The 22830-nt window shown below is 40.4% G+C and overlaps 1 protein-coding gene across 1 annotated transcript; it reads right to left on the bottom strand.

Annotated features, from left to right (window-relative positions):
• Nucleotides 1-1451: 1451 nt before the first annotated feature.
• On the bottom strand, nt 1452-22504 carry PPM1K (protein phosphatase, Mg2+/Mn2+ dependent 1K). Its single transcript, XM_082838523.1, has 7 exons — nt 22381-22504; nt 17650-18163; nt 16214-16314; nt 8992-9157; nt 8689-8833; nt 7232-7366; nt 1452-5113 (listed from the first exon to the last, which is right to left on the bottom strand). The coding sequence occupies exons 2-7, from the start codon at nt 18087-18089 to the stop codon at nt 4982-4984; spliced, it is 1119 nt and encodes a 372-aa protein (XP_082694649.1). The 5' UTR covers nt 18090-18163; nt 22381-22504; the 3' UTR covers nt 1452-4981.
• Between the last annotated feature and the right edge of the window lie 326 nt (nt 22505-22830).

Genomic DNA, 22830 nt, shown 5'->3' with positions numbered 1-22830 from the left:
ACTAGCCCCAAGCCCTGCTAGACCCACCCTAGTGTCATTTAGACATATGTAGTAGGTTCTCAAAAAATGCTTACCGTTGGTAAACTGACTTATTGGACTTCCATAAGTGACCATCTAAACCCTGTACTGTTTAAAGCATTATTCTGTTCATTCTTCACTTGCTCCCCAGTTATACTGTTTGCTGGAACATAATTTAGTTCTCTACTCTAGTTTTAGGTGACAAATGCTCAGTTACTGCCTCTATTATGTTCATTCATCCACTGAGTTAGTTTCTGGATCGCGTCCATGTCACTCTTTTTCATGTCCACCAGAGAGCCTTCTGCAGATGGATGTTAATAGCTGTTTGATAGTAGTGAATTGGTTTTGCTTTTGCTAGTGTATAAAGGAGGTATGGTAAGAGAAGAAACAGACTTTGAAGTCAAAGGAGTCTGGATTGGACCTTGCTATTATTAGCTACTTAAAGGCTTTATTTCTTCATCTATAAAAATGATAATTAGAAAGACTTCCCTGTATGGTTGTTAAGATTAAATGAGATAATATATGCAACAGAGCATAGCACATAAAAGACCCTTAATATTCATATCCCTTTCTCCACCTTTTAAAGAAACAAGATTATAGTCATCCATGCAGCACTGCTCTTTAGGTTTTGTTCAGAACAAGATTCTGAACCATATTTATACTAACTTACACTTTACAAGGCATAACTGATCATTGTCTTAAGGAAACACCAAAAGAGGTTAAATACTATTCCTTCACGATTAAATACTATGTTTGGTTTATTATTTAAAATATCTAATGCCCATTTCCCCACTAACATAAAATTAATAAAAATGTAATTCAATGAATGCATTGACTCACTGATTTAGCAAACATTTTATCCTCATTGCTGAACTTATAAAAAGTGCTAGGTCAGGAGTCTGAACAAAATGAAATAGATCTCTGCCACCATGGATGGAGTTTACCAAGTTACCTTCAGGGGATACTCTAGAAGAGATACTTGTGCCGAAAGATTGCAACTATGACATTTTGTTCAATCAATGGCAGGACATTAAAAATTGCTTACATTAAATGCATATTGCTGAGTTCCCACTGAACACTTGTTTCTAATTTTTAATACATGGAAATGCTGCAGTAAAATATACCACAGGCAACATATTGTAGAAATCACAACCATTTTCTTCTTATGTACCAACAAATATTTTGGAAGAGGGAAATGAGAGATAAATCTTGTTTTCAATCCAATCGAAAAGATTTGAATAGATAAGTGTGTATATAATGTTTTCAAAGATTCTTCACATTAATTTTGCCAACAGCCAGGATTTGGCTGCTAAAAAATTTCCAAACATTCATTGACTCCTTTACATCAGTGTTCACAGGGTCACATAATAAATATTGGAAAGTCTGGATGCCAAATAAACACAATTTGATTTTAAAGTGTTTAATGCACATACTTTATTTAAATGTTGCTTTGAACACTGAGATATGATTTTAGTATGCTTACAGTTACTCTAATACATACTTTTAAAACAATGGTCAAAGCAGCAATTACATCAGCCCACTACAGAAGTGCTATACACCCAATTAGTACTTTGGTAAATTATAACACAAATGTACACAAGAGCACTTTAGCAGAAACTAATTTGGGAGACAGCAAACTGCTCAATTCTGTACAGGAATCCAGTGGAAGAGGAGGTGGAACAACGCCACGACTTCACAGCCTCGGATGCACAGTATGACCATCAGTGGACCTTTTCAACCATCGAACAACCAAGGGGAGCTGCCAGAGAGTCAAGCAGTCTCATTCCAGATGCCAAAAGCAACAGGCAGGTCATCACAGTTTGGCTTCTAAAGACATGACTTTTTATTTCTGCTGAAGTCATCCAGATAAGTGAATATAATAAATGCAGTAAAACGTAACCCAACCAGAATTTTATGTCACTTTGCACAGACGCAGGTATGTGAACTGAAGTGCTAAAGGAAAATACAAATATATGTTTGTGTTTAAGGGTTCAATGCTAAACTTTAACCATCCCTTCCCCCACTGCACCTTGAAGCATTTTCTTATTATAATATTACTGTGAAATTAAATCCTTGTCCGTTCTTAGAAAGAAAACTAAATGTCCTGTCTGATACTGAAGAGTTAGCAGAGACCTACTCACTCTCTGCCAAGATTTGTTTAAAAAAAAATTCAGTTCCACTTAGAAAAAATAATTTTATTTAAATGACATGCTAAGAATTCTTCCAAGTAAGTAATTTCCCATCATAGAGTACTGAAATTCAAAACTGATCCTGCCAAAACTTTATTTATTTATTTTTTTCAGAAAAAGTGCATACAACTTTGATGCACTTAACACAAGGGTCTGTGACAAATAAATGGTTGATGGAAAGCAGGACTGCATTTACACTTGAATATATAAGGTACCTAAGAATTTATACTTGTGAAAAATCACAATGATTTTAAGAATATTTTGCCAAATCAATGATGGCAAATAAAGTTAGGCAACTTATTTTAGAAAGATGACTTATATACTACATATAAATGAAAGGGAAACATAAATACAATTGATTTAAGTTTAATTACATTAATATAATTTACACCATACCTGTACCCACATGGTAATAGCCACATGGCAAATTCACAGTTACAGCCAAAAATCTATTTAGAACAGTCCTTCTGTTCCATTACTATTTGCATAATTCCCAGTAATAGACTTAAAAGCCTAATACATGTATGCTTATCTTTTATGGATTATAATAATCTATAAGTTATACTTCAACGTTGTGGCTTGAAAAACAGACACTAGTGTGTTTTCATGCTTTAGTCAAAGCTGACTAGTTTCAGGTTTTAAAAACTTTCAGGTTGAGCAGAGCAAAATCCACTCCAGACCAAGGCCTACACGTCCTACAAATTCTTCTTTGTCACAGACGGCAATCCACCCAACGCATCAGTGGCTCTTAAACCTCTGAAGTCAACGACATCACTCCCACGCTGGTTTTTTAAAGGAAAAGAGAGGAATAGCAATGTGAAGAATTCAAAACAAAAATAAAACCTACATTTTGAGCAGGTCATCTTGTGCTTTAGAGTTTCTGTTTGCTTGTTAGTTTGGAAACTCTCGATACTCCTAAATGTAGCTTCCAAGTTTATGTCCCAAGACCCTACTCAGGAAGAGGGAGAAACTTCTCCAGGTTTCTTGGCCTACCTTTGGTTCCTCACTTCCCAGGCAATGAATAGGAGACCATATCCTTTCTTGTAATGTTTTTCTTTCTTTTACCAAACTTCCTTGAAAAAAAAACAACACCTTGAAATATTTCCATACCACTTTTTCCCAAAGGATAATTCCTGATGAATACAGGCAGGAAAACTCAAGATTTCTTTCCTTCCATCCCCAAAAAGGTGAGATGTGAATATCGATGTTGTGCCCTCTTCCTTCTAATAAGCCTTGAGTAGAACTTAAAGAAAAGTCAACCTGAAAACTAAGAGTTGAAGGTACATCAACTTTATCGTTTTGGTTTTTCTTTTGTTTCCACAGAACTCCACGTCATTCTTAACACTTCGGTATTTTTCTCACATCCTATTATTTTATATGCAAATTACAATACAGCAATGTAGCTTCAAATGCTGTTCTGTTCCTAGGTTTTTCCACAGAAGTTACCCACCACAGAATATCTCCTACAGCCATTTTTAATCTATTTCCTTATCTCCCAGTAACCATTGGTTCTCCACTCTGAAACTTCCCTCAGTTTGTCAAGTGTTCTTAGAGATAAACATATCAATAATTGAAAGCTGACTGGTGAAGGAGCTATGCAGGATTGTTCCCTTTCATTTTCCATTAGTCTAAAATATACATATGTACATACACCTACACATACAACAAATTTACACTGTCTGCAGAAATAAACTGCAGATGTAATTCCATACACACATTTAGAGATTCACATTTTAACAGCAAACTTACACACAGATATAAGGAAATATAGTTTTATACTCCTAAATTACATAGCAAGCTGGAATAGATAAGGCTTTTTTTTTTCGATTTAGTCTTTCTTAGGAGTCTTAGAAAAAGGAGACATAAACCTCAAGCTATGTCTGTAGCAGTTATCAGTCAATGTGGGATTATTTTTACTGACAAATTATCCGACTTGCTGACTCTATACAAAAAGCGATAATATAAACATTCCGTATATAAAACACAAAACATAGAATTCGAATAACAAATGGAAACGTTATACAAAATACTTGATACTGTCAGTATATCACTCTGTATAGCTTTGACCAAAGAACTCTTAGCCTGGACATTCTTTTCTGATATGAAGGAATAGTCATAGCTATACAGCATTCTTACCTACAGAAAAACAGGAATGAATTGACTGGTGGCAGGAGAGACCTGGTGACACAGTGGAAATACGTAAGTGCACTGTTGTACATATGTATACAGCTTGGCAGTGTCATGTCAGCTGAATTAATTTCTTTTGCATTGTTACGTTCACCAGTAGGTGATCCAGAGTACAAAATACAGTGACAGAGAACTCAGTTTTCATCCTTAATGCTTGGTACAGTTATTAAAAAGAAACACTTGCAGATAACCATTGAGTAGCTGTCAAAATACTGACTAGTTTTGAAGAACTTGAAGGCAAGAACCTGCTCAAATGAATAAAGATCAGAAATGGTCAAAAGAAATTCATATAGAAATTTAACACTCAGCAAGTGCATCAAAACCATTTTTCATTTGCTCACTCAGAGACTCATTCACAATAGCTGAATTACACCTATTTATACTGAGTATGTACAGTTAGTTGAACATAAATATGACAGGTATTTGTGAAAAACTACTATGTAGATGGTTACTAGGTTTATAGTGATGTGTGTACTGATCTAGTGAGTCCTAGGGTCACCTGGGTACAGTCAGCTTTTTAAAATCTTATCAGTTTCTTGACACAATCAGTGAAAAACTGCACAGAAACTCCAAGTCCCAGCAAGTGATCAGGCCCATCGTCCACTGGAGGCAAAGCTTCTGCTGAACGAGAAGTTGATTTCAGAGGTCTTGTATTTTCCCCAAGCACCAAAAGGCACTACTACTGCAGTAGTGTTGTCTTCAGTACCATACTGTATTGCCTGCAAGTTACGGCAGGAAGGAAGAGATGAACAATGGAAATCAGAGTCTGTACAAAAAGAAATGGCCTTTCTCTGGAAGGCCAAACTGGCTTAAAACAGTTACTAACGCAGTTATTTCACAGTGGTTTGTATCAATTGCATATAGGATAACTGATGTCCCAAACAACTATATTAACTATATGCCACTGTAGCGGTTTTGGCAATAAATACACCAGTGGACTAAGGTACAAGATACGTAGCTCCTGAAGAAGAAAACACACGTAAAGCATTTAGCATAGGGAATAATGTAGGGTTAAGGATTCAGTGTTAGCTCTTACCTAGCAATTCTGCTCCTAGGAATTTAGCTTAAAGAAATAATAACCTAAGGAAGTGGATGTGTATAAAGATATAAAACTGTAAGAAAGTTTATTACAGTCTATACAAAATAGAAAACTGGCATAAACTAAACTACCTACGGTGGAATTATAAATCAATTTTAGGAACTAATGCAAATAGCAAATTATATAGTCAGCATTAATAAGTGCTTGGGATTACAGCAAATGTACTTCAAAAGACCTCAGAGCCTGGGACTTCCTGGGTTCGATCCCTGGTCCGGGAAGATCCCACATGCCGTAGAGCAACTAAGCCCGTGTGCCACAACTATTGAGCCTGCGCTTAAGCCCGCGAGCCACAACTACTGAGCCTGCGCTCTAGAGCCCACGAGCCACACTACTGAAGCCCGCGTGCCTAGAGCCCATGCTCCTCAACAAGAGAAGTCTGCGCACCACAACGGAAAGTAGTCCCTGCTCGCCGCAACTAGAGAAAGCCCACGCACAGCAACGAAGACCCAACGCAGCCAAAAATAAATAAGTTTATTTATTAAAAAAAAAAAAGAAAATACCTCAGAGCCTGAGGTCAAAACTCTGAAGAAAGAGATTGATAAAAAATATATGATATAGGGGCTTCCCTGGTGGCGCAGTGGTTGGGAATCCACCTGCCAATGCAGGGAACATGGGTTCGAGCCCTGGTCCGGGAAGATCCCACATGCCATGGAGCAACTAAGCCCGTGCACCACAACTACTGAGCCTGTGCTCTAGAGCCCGTGAGCCACAAATAGTGAGCCCACGAGCCACAACTACTGAGCCTGCTCTATAGAGCCCGTGAGCCACAACTACTGACGCCCGCATGCCTAGAACCCATGCTCTGCAACAACGAGAAGCCACCGCGATGAGAAGAAGCCCGCGCACTGCAGCAAAGAGTAGACCCTGCTCGCCGCAACTGGAGAAAGCCTGCATGCAGCAATGAAGACCCAATGCAGCCAAAAATAAATAAATAAAATAAATAAAGTAAAAAAAAAAAAAAAAAGAGAGCTATCTATCCAAACAGAGTATTAACACATAGAAATTTTACATTTTTTTTTACTGGATATTATCCAGCTTCCAAATTTTAGCTCTGACTGGCACACCAACATACGACTCACCCATATAGCTTTTCGTATTTGTTTGTTTTTACACACCCATCTTTCAAAACCAGAAATTGACTATGCTGTAGTGTTTCTACACTGGATATTCATGTGGAGCAGTCTAGTTTAAAAGGGTCCAGTGGCTGGATTCAGGAGCTCGGCTGTCTGGGTTTGAAGACCAGTTCTGCAATGTGACAATCTTGCCATCTTGAATAAGTTACTTAATGTCTCGGCCTCTGTGCCTCTGCTCTCTTCCTCTGTGAAGAAGGGATAATCCTGCCTCCAGCCTCAGAGGGTTATCATGATGATTACATGAGTTAAATACATATGAACAGAAAAGTGCCTGACACACGGTGACATGAGTATTTGCTAATGTTATAATTTACCAATGCTGTTGCTGTCATTTCAAGATGTGTACAAAGCCAAAAAAGAAACATAGCTCATTTCCTTGGCATATTGATTTTACTTAACTACTTGGAAGAATTGGAAAAACATTTTTAATTGGAAATCTTATGGAGTCAAGTGTAAAATTCCATGTAATACTAAAGCTAAAACACAAGATTTCAAAGAAATCTGCAGTCAGCGGTGGCCCCTCCCGGCTGCAGCGAAACCTGCACCTGGCTTTGTGCTCTCCTCCCCGCCCTGGGACTTCTCCAGCGGAAGCTCTGCTGTGTCACCTGTTCAGTAACTGCATGGGCGGCTTCACTGGGATCGTGGCACTGATTGACGAAGTCACAGATCTCTTGGCTGTTTACCATGAAGTTAATGCCATCTGTAGTGAGGACCAGGAAGCTGTCATCAGCATGATGTAGCTGCGGTCAGAAGCAAACGCACAGGGTTATAAGCCAGACAGCCTGAGGATAATCTTCATAATGCAACAATTTTATCTGTTTTCCAAGTGATCAGCCGTGTGTCAGAGCTTGTAGGCAAACAGAGTGAAAATGGAAGGCCTGCATTTAGGGCAAAAGTGGCAACATGTAGCATCAATCACTGAGGACAAACCTAACATTTACTTAGTAACACCGTGGAGGAAGAAGCCAGGTAGCTAAATGCTACCGGGCAGCTTGATGTAATGGCTGAGAGCACTGTCTCTGGAGCCAGGCTCCCTGGGTGTGAAACCCACCTCTGTTTTTCAACTGGGCAAACATAGGTAGGTTGAAGTGTATGTGCTCCAGCATTGTTTTCTCTGTAAAATGGGGTAGGAGTAGCTATTTTGAACAGAGCCTGGCACATAGTAAACTGCTATGTAAGTATTTGTTAGACGAAATGAATATAAGTGGGATATCTATAAGACATAAAATCGTTCAATAAATTAACAGTCATTTGCTGCCGTTACTGGGAGCCTACACTCTAATGTGCCAGGTACTAGAGCAGGCTGGGGGTTGCACAGGTGAAGTGTCGGCTCACCTCTGGGTGTATGCTGGGGGAAGTGTAGCGTAATGGGGGCAATGATTAGTAGCAAGCAGAAGATGTCACAAAAAGAGAGGTGGGACAATTATTTAGCTTGGTGGAAAAAGGAAGTCGGGCTCAGCTTCCAAGGGAGAGGGATGCTGAATGATGAGGTGCAGGTGAGCAAGGGCAGTACAGTGATGCATCCAGGCAAATTCCACAGCAGGGTGACACAAAGCCAACACTTCCTCATACATGAGGCCAGGAAAGCACTATCCTATTTTATCTGAAAAGTTTATCTATCCTTCCATTAATAACTTCTGTTTAAAAGCCATTCTGGGGACTTCCCTGGTGGTGCAGTGGTTAAAATCCGCCTTCCAGTGCAGGGGACGCGGGTTCAATCCCTGGGCAGGGAACTGAGATCCCGCATGCCGCAGGGCAACTAAGCCCGTGTGCCGCAACTACTGAGACCATGCTCTCTGGAGCCCGAGTGACACAACGAGAGAGGAGCCCACGCACCGCGAGGAAGAGCCTGCGTGCCACAACAAAAAGATCCCATGCGCCACAAGTAAGACCCGATGCAGCCCCAAACCAATAAATAAATAAATAAAATGAATATTTTTTCAAAAACTAAGAATAAAAGTCACTCTGGCTTCAATTAAGGCTTCCAAGAAAGCCTGCGGCTGGAGACAATCCTGCATTCCTTCCTTGCCTGTGTATCAAGGGTTTGCAAGTCCTTTCTTACCTTAATCCTCTTTGTTTCCGGTTCTGCTATCACACCACTGGTTTTAAGATCCAGATCTCCAAGACTCCTGGTCATCGCGAGTCTGCCGTTCACGTGAGGCTGTCCCAAACTATTCCAAGCTATAAAACCGCCACATTTCTTAATCCTGGTCAAAAAAATGTTAAAAGACTACGTTGTGATACCCAGAAAACCAAGGCTCCGTTAAACTTAAGCATAAAATCAGTTTAAAATGCAAGGTTTTGTTTCTGTCTTGAACTATATAAATACTATCCTTATAGAAAGATTGATGAGTGGAGGTGGTACCTTTCTTTTTCATCTTTTCTTTCTGGAGTATGGTCAATTGTCAGCTTCATGGGTTTTCCTTTTCTGCACAAAATAGCTCGGCTATCGCCAACACTGGCTACAACCAGTTCAATACCATCTCTCAAAAGGGCTACCGTTGCAGTAGTCCCAGAGGTCAGAAGGGTCGCTGCAGACACGATGAAAAAGAGAACAAGTCAGTGACGGTCAAATGATTGGATGTGGAATTTTTATTACAAGATAAAACATAGGCATGTTAAACTAATGCTGAAATGTATCATTCTAATTTAACTAGAGCTATGCAAATAAAATGCAAATGAACTATGTAAGTAAGAGCATGCAGAGAAAGAGGTATTTAATTCAGTAACAAGGCTCCATGCAAACAGAAGAAGTTGCTAACCTAATTTGGTAAAAAATGCATCACTGTCTCCAAATGGCTTCTATTTATACACAGTAGGGTTCACTTGAATGGATCATTATTACACCTTTGTGTGTGCATCAGGTGTTGGGATTAAGAGTATTACATTTTAATTAGATTGGCTAATATGGCAGGATGATTTAGGTCTACAGAGCCCATTCAGGCAAGCCAACTTTTCTAAAATCTATGCACTCAGCTTTTTTCTTCCATTTCTTACCCCTGTCCTGTGAAATTATCATCAGTTAATAGGCTAAGCAAGATATGCCAAGTGCCTCATTGGCTCTTCAAGCACTATATTTTATATTCTTTCCTTCTACACCTGTTTTAATTTTACAAATGTTCACCAAAAAAAATCCTAAAACGGTTAAAGGTTCACATTCTTTTCTCATCTTTGTCCTCCCCAGACATGAAACAAAGGTACAGCCATCATTATATTAGGAGTAAATCTGGAGAGCAGGGAATGAAATTCATTCTAGTTTCCCATAAACTTGGTATAGTTCACGCTTGTAGTTCCACCGAACAATCAGTCTGTCCCCAGATGCCGGACAGTGCTGCCAAGTGCTAATCCTGTGGTCAAGCCCTGGGCCCAGAGCACTCCAAGAATATTAATTTCCTCCAACCAATAACAAAATTATACGTTGCTTGGCTGGAGGTCACCGCTATTTCCTCCATCCAATCCAGAGGGCATTTTTGCATCTTTCTTTGGTGTGTATTCTAACAGTGTCTGCCCTGAGTTCTTTACTACTTGTTAAAAGTTTTGAGGGTGCATTGAGCCTTGTCAAAGTTGAGAGTACTGTGAAATTATGGGCTAAAAAGGAAAGCAAATTGAAAAAATCAAAAAAGATAGCATTTAAAGCAGGTATTATCTTCAGTAACATGGTTAATTCTTTAAAGCATCTAAGTAAAATATTCAGGTGATCATCTAAAGATGATTTTGACTTCAAAGGCAGATTTAGGAAAAATGAAGTGCTATTGACTGACTGAAGCTCAGTCTCTCCCTTTTTTTTTTTTAAGACAATTTTCAAAACAGCAGTAATGCATTTTGGAAAGATATATATGCAAGTATTTTCCAATCAGTATATTAAAATGCCTGCTTTAATCAGAAGAGGAAAATGGAAAAAAACATGAATAAACCCTGCTTAATCTTCTATATCCGTGCCGGATTTACTTTATGGAGAGAGAGCGTATATGGTTGCACTATCTTCCCATTTATCTCTTTTGATTTTGGAACTGCTGTGCCAAAGTAGTGTCATCTTGGCAAAACTAAAATATATAACATATCATAGTTGTACAACACAAATGTTTTAGTGTATCAGTGATGTTCATATTACAAATGTCAACTTGTGAGTGTCCTAAAACATTATACAAGGGAAGCTTTACAGTTGAACCTCTGTAATCTTTTCAAATGATGAGAAGAGCCAGGCGAGAAAACACAGGCGTTTACTCAGATGCTACCTGTCCAGGGAGGTTAGTATTCTCCTTTGTTTAAACTGCCAGGAGCAGCTTTTCTCTCTCTTTTTTTTTTTTTTTTTGGCCGCGCTACACAGCAGCACACGGGATCTGAGTTCCCTGACCAGGGATCGAACTGGTGCCCCCTGTAGTGCAAGCTCGGAGTCTTAACCACCAGGGAAGTCCCAGGAGCAGCTTTTTCTTAAAAGTGGTTTTTAATTGGCTACATCAAGAGTTAAAACCTCATAAATGAAAACTTCAAGTTTAGCTGCTTAGGATTATAATTCATGGCTCTGCCATTTGGGAATTTAAAAGAGCTTGAGTTTTTAATCAACCCAACTTCACAGTTCCAAAATCCCAGGATTTATGGGAAAGTTTTCAAAACTGTTGATTCTGGTTTGCTAAGCATCTAAGAATATAAATATTAAATCAGCATTTATTTTCATTTAACATTTAACATGGAAGTAAAAATTCTCACTTTTTTCCCTAACAACAAAACTATAAAACTAAGACATCTTTCAATAAGTTCTTAACACTCACTGGACATTTTCTACTGCAAGTCATCTCAACTAATGGGACAAAGAGGATGTGGGAACCTTCCAGTAGTCCAGGCTAGGAACCGCTGGACTCCTTCACCTGGGACAAAATTAAGCAGATCTCTCTTTCCACTGAAGCCCAGCATATAGTGTCCACGGGCTCCAGGTCTAGAGCTGCTGACCAGGCACAGTTCTCTGCCACAAATAACACGCACAGAGGCAAATAGGAAATTCACCCAGGAATTGTGCTCAAACATTACAAACCTGCAACACAGGGGAGGGTAGAGAAAGAGCTGCAAAATAAGGGGAAGGGTTTTATTTTGGTGAAAATTTCACTAGCAAATTATATAATATTCCAGGAGATGCCAAATCAATGATTCCAAAACTCAGTTTGCCCAAGTTGATGGTATTTTGTAGTTGAGTCTGTTTTTCATCACAGAGCAACACTTCTTGGTTTTGTGGCTTCCCAAGGCAGGAAAACCTATATTCAAATGTATGTGTACCAAGACACATATTGTGGTAACACAGACACACATCTATATACTCATGCACACACACACAGTCAGTCAGTCAGTCTTGAAGAGTAAATCAGTACGTTTATTGAGTTGAAAAAAATGCACCGTAAATTTGTTTGGTATCAATATCAGAACTGTCCCAGTTACAAAAGGGAAAATTCATGGGAATTCATGGGTAGAGCACTGAATAGTTCGTATCTGACAAGCATACCAGAGAGGATGTAAACTACAGTATACCACCAAATTACTGGGATTTAAATATAAATCAAGAAGGAATCAAAGCACCTCCTATACCAGATACAAGGAGTGATTTATTTGTTAATGGTGCTAAATGCAAGGATTTTAGTATCTGTAAGGCATTTTTTGAATAGAAGATTAAATTAATTGTTTAAATAAAGGCTAGCAAGGCTCTTGAGCTCTAATGAATGTTTACAATTTTATGTAATTCATAAAATGGGAGTTTCTGCAGCTCTCTCTTTCCTCCAGTGTCGCAGGTCAATATATCAAAAGAAAAATGATCAAGATTTTGAATGGCAACATAAAGAGTAAAGTTGTACTTTTCAAAGTATAACCCCCCCGCCCCCGGTAATTATCCAACTGTGTAAAAAATAATATGTATAAACCAATACAGTTTCAGTGTTTATCAAAAATGGGCATTCTAGACACGTATGATCATAAACACTAAATCAGTAACAAGTTGAAGCAGTAACAGCACAATAAGAATATCTCTTCAATGCTGTCCCTATTTTTTTTGCTTTTGGCTGCCTCCAACATAAGAAGGGAAATCAAAAACATGGCATTTCTCACACTGGTTATTTTTTAGTGTAATTCTTCCATAAAGAGATCAAGGAACATGAAGAGCATGGAAGTTTCCAATGAGACTCACAATGCTGCCACCAACGTCTCCCACTCTGAACGTCAGAGCAAGTCTTCTCTTTTTGATCCATTTGTCTCTTGGGGAGCTTTGTTGCTTTCAAATCTTAAGCAATCTAGAAACACTTCGAAGAGTTTATCGGATATATAGGATATCATCTAAGTTTTCTACCATCTGGTTTGAGTGACAAGTTGTTCATTAAACAATAGACTAATGGGACATCACTTGAACTTACTGGCTGGTTTCATTAATTGTAAAAATACACATGACTGGTATAAAATGAATACAAAATATTCAGAGATGATGATGAAATTAGCTATTTGTAAATAAGGGTAAATTGAAAATGCATCTACAACAAATCAATAAAAATAGCTAGCAATTTCTTAAGGGCTGTTTCTTGATAAGTGGCATTCTGATTTTATTCTCCTCAAACTACCCCCATTTTAAACTGCAATAGTAAATATTTTAAATGCTAATGAGGTAATTGGAAGTATTTTATGCAGATATTGGATGAAAGTCTTAAAAAGAAGAGAGTGTTTTATTTTCACTTTATTATTTTCACTTTCTTTTGAGAAAGCTAATAGTATGACGTGGGGCACTCTTCCCTACCTGAAATTCCAGCATTAGCGATTCATTCCTATGGTTTAACCAATCTCTTTTCAGCTTTCCTTACTCAAAACTCAGATCCCCCCTAGAAGTGATAACTCATTAAAATATATACATTATATTAATAATTCCGTTAAATCAGCTATAGGATAATCAAGGGATAAGTTATAATAACTTTGGTAAGAAAGAGTAGGCAGTGGAGATTAGTTTAGTCCAAATAATTATTGAGTACCTTCCAGACTCTCTACAGGGTGCTGAACCCTAGAGATTCAAAACTGAATAAGCCATGACCCCTACCCTCAAGCTGATCACAGAAAGGGTTCAAGGAGGGAAAATGGAGCTGATGCTGAAAGAAAAGGTGAAAGAAATTGGAGAGGGCAAACTGCACTTACTTCACAATTTTATTTAACTAGCATGGGTCCTACTCACAGCTATGCCAAAAAGAATATTATTCGCTCTTATAATACTGATACTGCTTCAGTTCTTACTAAAAACTAAAAAATGTTTTTTAATTTAAATAATCACTTTGAAATCTGAAGTGGTACGCTTTTTTTTTTTTAAATCCGCATATTGAAAGGTTAAACGACGTACAGCATCCTAACTTTAGTGGCTTTAATATATTTGATAAAATAGCCCCCACATTTCAAAAGGCAATTTTTGCCACCTTTGGAAGCCTTGGCAACCGATTAAGAATAAATTTAAAGCTGTTCTCAAAATACTTACTTTAAAAAAAACCACACAGACTAACTGATCTATAAGAATACATCGAAAATAAGACTTAAGAACAACAATGTCGTAACAGACCCTTTCTTTTTCTTTTAGTAGTAGTCTAAGCATCATTCTGTCATGCTCCATTATACTTGCCATCAAATGAAAAATGAATTCTAGAATATCTTATGAAAGGTCTGAGATCATTGACTCAAAGTATGTGACAGAGGAACTAAGTTAAATAAATAAATGTTCACTTCATTATTAGAAATGAAGTACATTTTTATGATTAATGCCTTTGCACAACTGAATTGATGTGAGAAAGGTATCTTTAGAAAGGTTCTTTTAAGGTAGGCAAGTTAAGTCAATTCTCTCCCTAAGTTCAAAATTCCCTTTAACTGTAATTTATTATTTAATAAATGAAAGGAGTACTCTCACATTTTATACCAAATCTATCACTGTTTTAAGCATCTTCGTCAAGTAGATCCTTTACAAAAGGGCTAACTGCACCCATGAAGGGTTACTGGTTTTTGACTGTTGGCCACATTTCCATGGTAAAGTTGAACATTCCTTTCTGAAAACCTTGCCCAGTGAGCTCTACCTATTTACGCAACAGCTGGGGCACACCACCTGCACTACAGCCAATAAACTTCGTGGTGTGATACACAGCCGACCTGCTTATGGATGAGATAAAAGCACAGCAATATTCAGAGTTATAAAAATACAGCTATAAGAAAGTGTTTTGATGTCCTCTTCACTTTCGTATGTTTTCCCCACGAGGAACAAGTACAGAATCTTATGCTAAAATCTACCATCTCTCAACCCTTATTTTCACAAGGTGAGGGGCCAGCTGGAAGGCGGAAAAAAAGTCCTAAGGAACGGAGAAGAGAAAATGGGCCTGAATAATCTACAAACGAGAAAATAAATCCCTGAACTGAACAAAGAGAGTGGACTCTAATGCTTTTCGGAGAAGTATGATGATGATAAGGTTCTCGAAAAAGAGGAGGAAAAACTTCTTAAAATGGCAAATAGAGCCATCCTAGAATCATCCTCTCTAATACTCATCTTTAAATACGCCCATGAGAGAGGCCACGGTGGGTGCCAGGAACATCTCAGGCCTAACTCTGCAATTGACCTTCTACCTCTCTCTGAGTTTCACTTCCTCATCTGTGAAATAGCCAGAATTTCCAGCCCTATGCCCTCCAACTGAAAATTACAAAAATAACATTGCTGTGGTACACTTTGACCTCCTTTAAACAAAAGGACGAACAAAACACAGATTAATGTTACTGCATGATTCGTTTTCAAATCGGTTGTGAGGTCTATATGCATACATTTAAATGGTTGCTGCAGAAGTTTTCAAGGTTAACTTTATGAGCAATAAACGGGGCGGCCGACTAACCAAAAAACATCAGCTGCATTCTCCTGAAATGGTTTTGATAAATTTAGTCAAAATCAGAAACATTTTATTTTCAAAATGTAAGGTCATACAGTACACAAATTCTAAAATTCAGCTGCCATGGCCTTGTGTTTAACAAATAAAAAAAAATGTCAACTAGCTACCACGGGAAAGCTGCAAGATGAAGCTTTTTTAAGAAATGGAAGAAAAAAGATCTTCCTTCTAATTTTACAGAGTAGTGCCTATTAGCCATTGTCCTTTTCTATTGAGGACCAATTAGCAATTTTCTTCTGATGTGGACATTTACTCTCTGGCTACATTAGATTACCCTGTAGTGAATTTCAGCACTTGCTCCTCAGATTCCTCTTAAAAAATACCCCAAAATAATAAACCCTCTCATAGTACGGGCCTCTTGCCCATAAAACAAGCAATCAAACAGATTAAAAAATGTTTTTTAATCTTTTTAAAATTGAAATTCAATATCAGAGCCATTTTGGAGCTCCAATTTCTAAAACAATCTCCAATATAGTTCATTTAAAAGTGGATTTCGTTTGGATTCCAAATAACATTTAAAGTGATTCTTCATTTAAAAAATCATTTTCAACATAAGCATCCTTACAAATAAACTTACATTAAAACTCCCACCCCTAAAGGGCTTAAAGTGTTTCCTTTTTCCCTGAAATGCCCCAGGACAGTAAAGAAAGAGATTGCTTTACTTACCATCAGCAGACAGGTGGGCGTGCCTTGCAAAGGCTTTATCTATTTCTAGAAAAGCCAAGGTCAACACAGTTTCCAAGTTCTCCTCCTTAGGAAGCAAATCCCTTCGTGGAGAGGAAAAAAGAGCCCCAAACAGTCATTTGACTACAGGTTTCTAGCCTTCCTCTTGGTCCCTCCAGCTAGCAGAGTCATTCCATACAATGGACCTCCGTGGCTTGCCTTTCAGAGGCTTCAGATCCACATATTAACGAATCAAATTGAGAAAGAATCAGGCACAGAGATAAGCCTTTAAAAACAGTCAAATAAAAGCCCAAGTCTCCATCCTTAAAAAATTAATCCTCACTATCACAACCCTGAGAAGTCAAGAGTTCCTTTATATTAAATTTAAGCCACTGAGTTCCTTTGTGGAATAAGGCAAAATATATATAAATCAACTGATGAACGGTATGAATAACTATGCTTGGGAAGAAGAGTCACGTGGTCATAACTGTCACATGTTCTCCCCCTCTTTTAATTCTAGCAGTAGAATAAATAATAATAATTAGTAATAATTGCGGTAAATAAACTTTTTAAAGAGCTCCAAAGCACCCTCATTAAAAGCATTTTCCCTATTCTAATGCCAATCATCTAAAGCTATTTTCAACAAGTATTCCAAGCTATTCATACCACTTGAAGGAATAATTACCACTTACTGAAGCACTGTGTGCCCTGCACTGATAGGAGTAAATGTTACTCATAGATTCTCAGAGTACATGAGATCATGTACTTTATTATGTTAATTCACTTGAAATGATCACAAGTCAAGGGCTGCAGATTCTGGTCAATGCTCTCACCAAGGGAGTTGTTAAAACATACATATTTCTGAAGTGGTAATAATCATCTGTAATAACTGGCATGCTTGAGCAACTGCTTGTTCATAAAACAATAGTGTGAAAGCACTCAAATAACTACCTTAACAGTGAATCTTGGGACTTCCCTGGTGGTTAAGAATCTGCCTGCCAACGCAGGGCACACGGGTTCGAGCCCTGGTCCGGGAAGATCCCATATGCCGCGAAGTAACTAAGCCCGTGTGCCACAACTACTGCGCCTGTGCTCTAGAGCCCACGAGCCACAACTACTGAGCCTGCGCTCTAGAGCCCACGAGCCACAACTGAGCCCACGAGCCACAACTACTGAAGCCCGTGCGCCTGGAGCCCGTGCTCTGCAACAAGAGAAGCCACCGCAGTGAGAAGCCCGCGCACCGCAACGAAGAGTAAGCCCCGCTCACCGCAGCCAGAGTAAAGCCCGCGCACAGCAGCAACGAAGACCCAATGCAGCCATACATACATAGAAAAACAAACCAAAAAAAGCAGTGAATGTCTCAGCCAAAAGGTGAAGTTTAAACAGGAAGCAGAAGGCACACTGCAGAGAGTGAAAGCCATTGTATCATTTGTACGTACAGGATGCATTTCTCCATGTGGGTGTGACAGAAATCGGCCGCCGACGGTCCGCCATGGCCATCATACACCGCAAAGTACAGGACTTCGTCTGTCAGCTGAGCGAAGCCAAACCGATCTTCGTTCTCTTTTCGTTTGCCAATCTGCGAGGCGCAGCCCACGTTCGCCAAGCTGACTTTGGGAATCGGCTTGCCATACTTAATGCTGGGCGGCAGCAGAATCGGCTCATCGATGCGGTTATCCCAGATGCCAAAATTATCCCAGGTGGCTGGCCGTCCGCTACCATCAGGGTCAAACCGAGAACACCGGGCCTCTGAAGTGGAGCTGTGGCACGTGGGCGTCACCCACCTGTCGTCCTGCAGCAGGCGGGCGCCGAGTAGCGCTTTCCTCCTCACCTGGTTTCCAGCACTTCTAACCAAAGTAAGTAAGGCAGCTGTGGACATAACTCCAGAGGACTCAGGAATTAGGGAACCGTCAATGGAACAACAATGGGCTGTCTTCCAGAGAAACGATGCAACTGAGTAGAAAGAAACAGAGAAAGAGAAAGGGGGAGAGAGAGAGAGAGAGAGAGAGAGAGAGAGAGAGAGACTCCATCAATGATTTCAAATATAACTGATATGTCATTAGATAGTACCAAGAATGAAGTCTGTAAAGGAGGTGGCACTTAACAGCCTACTTCTAAGAATAGTGGATCAAAAATGAATTGATTTACCTACCCCATTCACAGGGTTTAAATTCTATAAAAATTTGACAATGTGCACAGCTCACATAGAACAAGTGCTTCTCCAACTTTAACCTACAATCACTTGGGGATCTTGCTAAAATGTAAATTCTGATTCAGTCTGTCAGGTGAGGCCTGAGATGCCGTATTTCAAACCAGCTCCCTGGTCCTGCAAACAAGTTGCTGGTCGGGCAGGCCCACACTTTGAGTAGCGAGAATATAGAAAACAGGTGTAACTAAATAGTCTTCCCTTCATTAACTCCATTGCTCTGAAGAAAAGGTGAGGAAAAATATTAACAGTAACAAAGTCTCTTACAAGAGTTAGAAATTTAAAAAAAAGAAGACTGGTTAATAGAATATTTATGATAGTTCTGTACTCAGAGAGTGCCCAAGTTTTAGCAAAGATACAATCTAGGATCTCAGTTCAGTTTAAGATTTCTCAACTTACTAAACTTTATTATTCTGGTTAATGTAAATTGGGTCGTGTGTGTGATCTCAGAAACTGGGGGCAACTGCACGTGTGACAAGCAGCCCTGATTTATGAGCCACTGATCTATGCATTTACATTAACAGCTGCAGCTCATCCGAAAGCCTCCCCAGGGCGTTGGCAGGGGGAATTCCTACACCCCTGCGGGAAGGGCTGTGTTTCTGGCAGTTTGCCATACAAATAAGGTTCTAAGCAGAAATTCGTCTCCACAGTGTTTCGTTCTGTTCCTTTATGAATTAAAAACCAACTGTAAAAAATAGCACAATGTTACGATTTGATAATGCCGGCGGAGGGTATACAGGTGTTATATTATTCTCAACTGCACGTTTGAATTGATTCACAATAAAAAAATGAATTTGAAAAAAATGTATCTCCCCAAAAGGCACACATGAACACACACAAAAAGCCCAGCTTGAATTCATATACAAGAAAATGCATTACAGATTTGAAACAATCATTTTCAATAAGTTTTTGGAAATCAGTCTAGCTGTGTGTAGGAAGGACCATTACTCCTTTCAGTAAGTAAAGCAGTAGAAGGAAAGGATGAGGTTCCAAAGAACGCCCTTGGATACCTAAGCAATGGAAGACATCTGAGCCCTGCCTTCTCAGAATCTAGAATGAAGATGGCCTCCCAAACTATTAATGGGTCACAAAAGACTTAGCAGGCCGTTCCCTCTTGGGCTTTTAGCTGATATCATGTACTAAAGTCTGAAACTCACTTCTTTTATGACGATACTGGGGTCGGGGGAGACATAGCACCTCCGGTTATCAAAGGGAAACCACATCCCATTACCAAAGAAAGAGGTGTTTACTCCTTTGCTTCTATTTGAAGGTTATATGTTATTCAAAACCAAAACTGTTTTTACTCCCCAATCAACACACAATGTATGGCTCATGATTTACTTTAATCACATGAATTTTTTAAAACATGTCAGTGTGAGCCTTCATATATTCTACATACTGACAATAAATAAACGCTGAAAATACTTTCCATTTTCATCATTTTAACATTCATTTGTGTGACCAGGCCTCCATCTTCCTCCTCCTCAATGCTTTCGGTTAATCTCATACTTTAAAGTCCTGACACAGAACTCTGACAGTTGAACAAAGTTGACCCCTGATTGAACAACGCTGACTAGCAGGGGGGATTCTCAGCAAAGAGGGTTAAATGAAATAAGTTGTGAGTCCACGAGAGGAGGCATAGAGATTCCACCCTAGAGCGCTGGTGAAAAGCCACATCCTGAGCGTAGGAAATCTCAGGTGAAAAGCATCAGAAAGGGAGAAAAAAAAAAAAGGCATTTGGTTTCTAGTAAACTTTTGAAGTATACACTTTGTTTAAAAATAAAAGGGGGGGAGTGATGAAGAAAGCCACAGCTACAAGATTGCCGTGCCTAGTTTACATCTTCATCTTATTCCAATTTTATAATCCCGCAATGACTTAAACACCTTGGAGCTGTCCAAATGTGCTTTTGGAAAAGGGAGGCGCTCCCGGTCTCTGGCAGCAGCGTGCACTTGGGATTTGAGTTAAACTGCTCTTGACTGTTGAAAGCAGGTAAAAAGTGCAGTTTATTGCTGTCATGTTAAGCACATGCCAAAATTACTCAGGAGTTCTAGGGATCAGTACTACTGAAACTTGCTTAGATTTATACCTCTAGCAAAAATATTTAACGAAGTATTCACATTTGCCCATTATAAAGTGGCACTCAGGTATCTTTATATCAGTAACTTACACAATGGAAACACAGGTAATTTTAATATTCTTAAAATAATTCTTTAAGCACTCTAGAAAAAAGAAAAAATCATCCCAATCGATTCAAATATTATGGAAACCTCCAAAATGTATTTCAGGAAATTTGGGCTCCAATATCCTCTTTACCAGTACCCTGCTAGGAGGAAGAAAATCTACTAGAAAATCTACTAGAAAATCTACTAGTCTACATGAGGGAGAAAACAAAAACAACAGAAACCTCCAATGACTCCTCTTAGGTTTGATTTGAACATATGTATTTAGATGTGTGAATAGAGAAATGAAAATGGGAGCAATGAAAAGTATTCATCATTCTGATTCCATAAATATCTTGTAAAACACTTCAGTTAATGTGGATACAGACCATATTCCAAACCTTCACTTAAGAATTTTCCAGAACAACTGAGTATAAAGTGTGTATTTTATCCTTTTTCATTTCCTCTAGAGCACCTAATACAACGTTGAGATCTACACATTAAATTTTCAGTAAATTTTTTTTAAAAAGAAGAAGAATTTTCCTTTACGTTCTATCACCAGCACCTCTCCCACTCTTCCTCTTCTCTAAGATTCCAGTCAAGGGAAGTAGGTGCCTGTGTTGGTGACCAACAGAAACCGACTAAGGTTCCGAGAAAAAAATCCTGAAAAATTATAACTGAGACTTTTTTTCCCCTAGACTACGACACTATTGCTGTCTTTCAAGACCAACATAATCTGTCACCTTAGCTGCCCAATCTTCTTTCCTCCGCACTGGTGGAGTGTGCAAGGACCGGAGAGGCCTTGCTGCACATTTCCAGTCTGAAGCTCAGAAAGGCCGGTGGAGCTCTAGAAACTCCAAATTCCCTGGCTGTTGCCACCCGGAGTCTCGCCTTTGTCACCTCCTGGGAAATCTCTAACCTACAGACGGCGGCTGCGAAAGAAGACGTCAGCAGCCACAAGGCCTTGAGATTATAGTGCGCTCTTGGCAAAGCAAGACCCACGTCCGCAGGTCGATCCCAGCTAGGGCTCTGCATCCTTCTCTCTTCCGAGCCCCTGAAAAGCTCACCCTTGGACAGTTCGGGATCCTGGGCTTGGCTCGCTGGCCGGGACAGCTGAGCGACCCAGGGCGATACACCGCAGCAAGCGCAGCCTCCCACCGGCGCAGCGCGCGGCAATGCTGCCGGCTGGGTTCCCTCGCGCACCTTCCGCCGCCCAGACCCCGCCTCCCAACCGCAGTCTCCGCGGACAGATTCCGGCCACCGCCACGTCTCCCTCGGCCCGGCCGCAGCTGCAGCGGCGACAAGGCGCTGACCCCCGCAGCATCCTCGCGTCCGGGGGTTGGGGCTAGGCGACTCGGGGCCTCGCTAAAGGGAAGCGAGGGCGGGCGGCCCCTGCTTCCCGTCCATCGACCCTTCCATGGTCCCCTCCCTCCTTCCAGCCCGGCCCACCACCCTCGCTCGGCAGGAGCCTCCAGCTCGCAGTCAAGTTCAGGCCGAGCGCGAAGGCTCCGCAGGAAATGCCGGCAGCCGGTGGCTCAGCCACCAAGGTGGGCCCCGCCCGGACATGCTGCTCCAGAACTCGAAAAGAAAGCAAGCTGCGCACAGAGAACCCAGGCACCGGCCGCCGGGCTCGGACTGAAGGGGCTGGGGAACTAAACAGATATTCCCCTCCCCTCCCCTCCCCTCCCTGGGGAACCCTCCTCCGTTTACCCTCCATTCCGCGGACCGGGAGCAGTGGGCTGTGCCCCCATCCGTAAGTATCATAAACGGTTAAATAAATGAAGTACACTCTCCAGGCTCTTACCTCGTGATGGCAATGTCCCTGGAAAAATTGTAATTAGCTAACGGAGGGCGGGAGAGGGGTTTTCTGTAAATAAGACTGCCTTCTCCGATGTTTCCAGTCTCTGGAGCAAGCAGTTAGAACACCCACTGGCTCAACTGCTGGAAATTCTCGAGAATTTTTCTCGGGCAGCTGCCAGATGGAGAGGGGCACGTCTGTTCCCGCTGACTGATGGCAGCTCCGACCAATCCGCGCTCAGCGGCGAGGCGCGCACGCCTCCCGGGCTCTCGTCGCAGCCAATCACAGGTTCTGACGGGACCGAGCCTCCCCGCAAGGGCCGTTGGACTTGGCTGACTTTCAGCAGTGCACCGCAGAGCGACGTCAACTTGGGCCAGTGGTGGCTCGCGGGGATGTCCGCCCTTCCGAAGGCCGTGGCTCTCTGGCCAATGAGGGAGCGCCTCTGCGGTGGGTGAG

Source organism: Leucopleurus acutus (assembly GCF_964270905.1).
Source record: "Leucopleurus acutus genome assembly, chromosome: 4".
Classification (NCBI taxonomy): Eukaryota; Metazoa; Chordata; class Mammalia; order Artiodactyla; family Delphinidae; genus Leucopleurus; species Leucopleurus acutus.
Note: the sequence above shows the minus strand (reverse complement) of the source record. Positions and strands in the feature narration are given on the sequence as shown.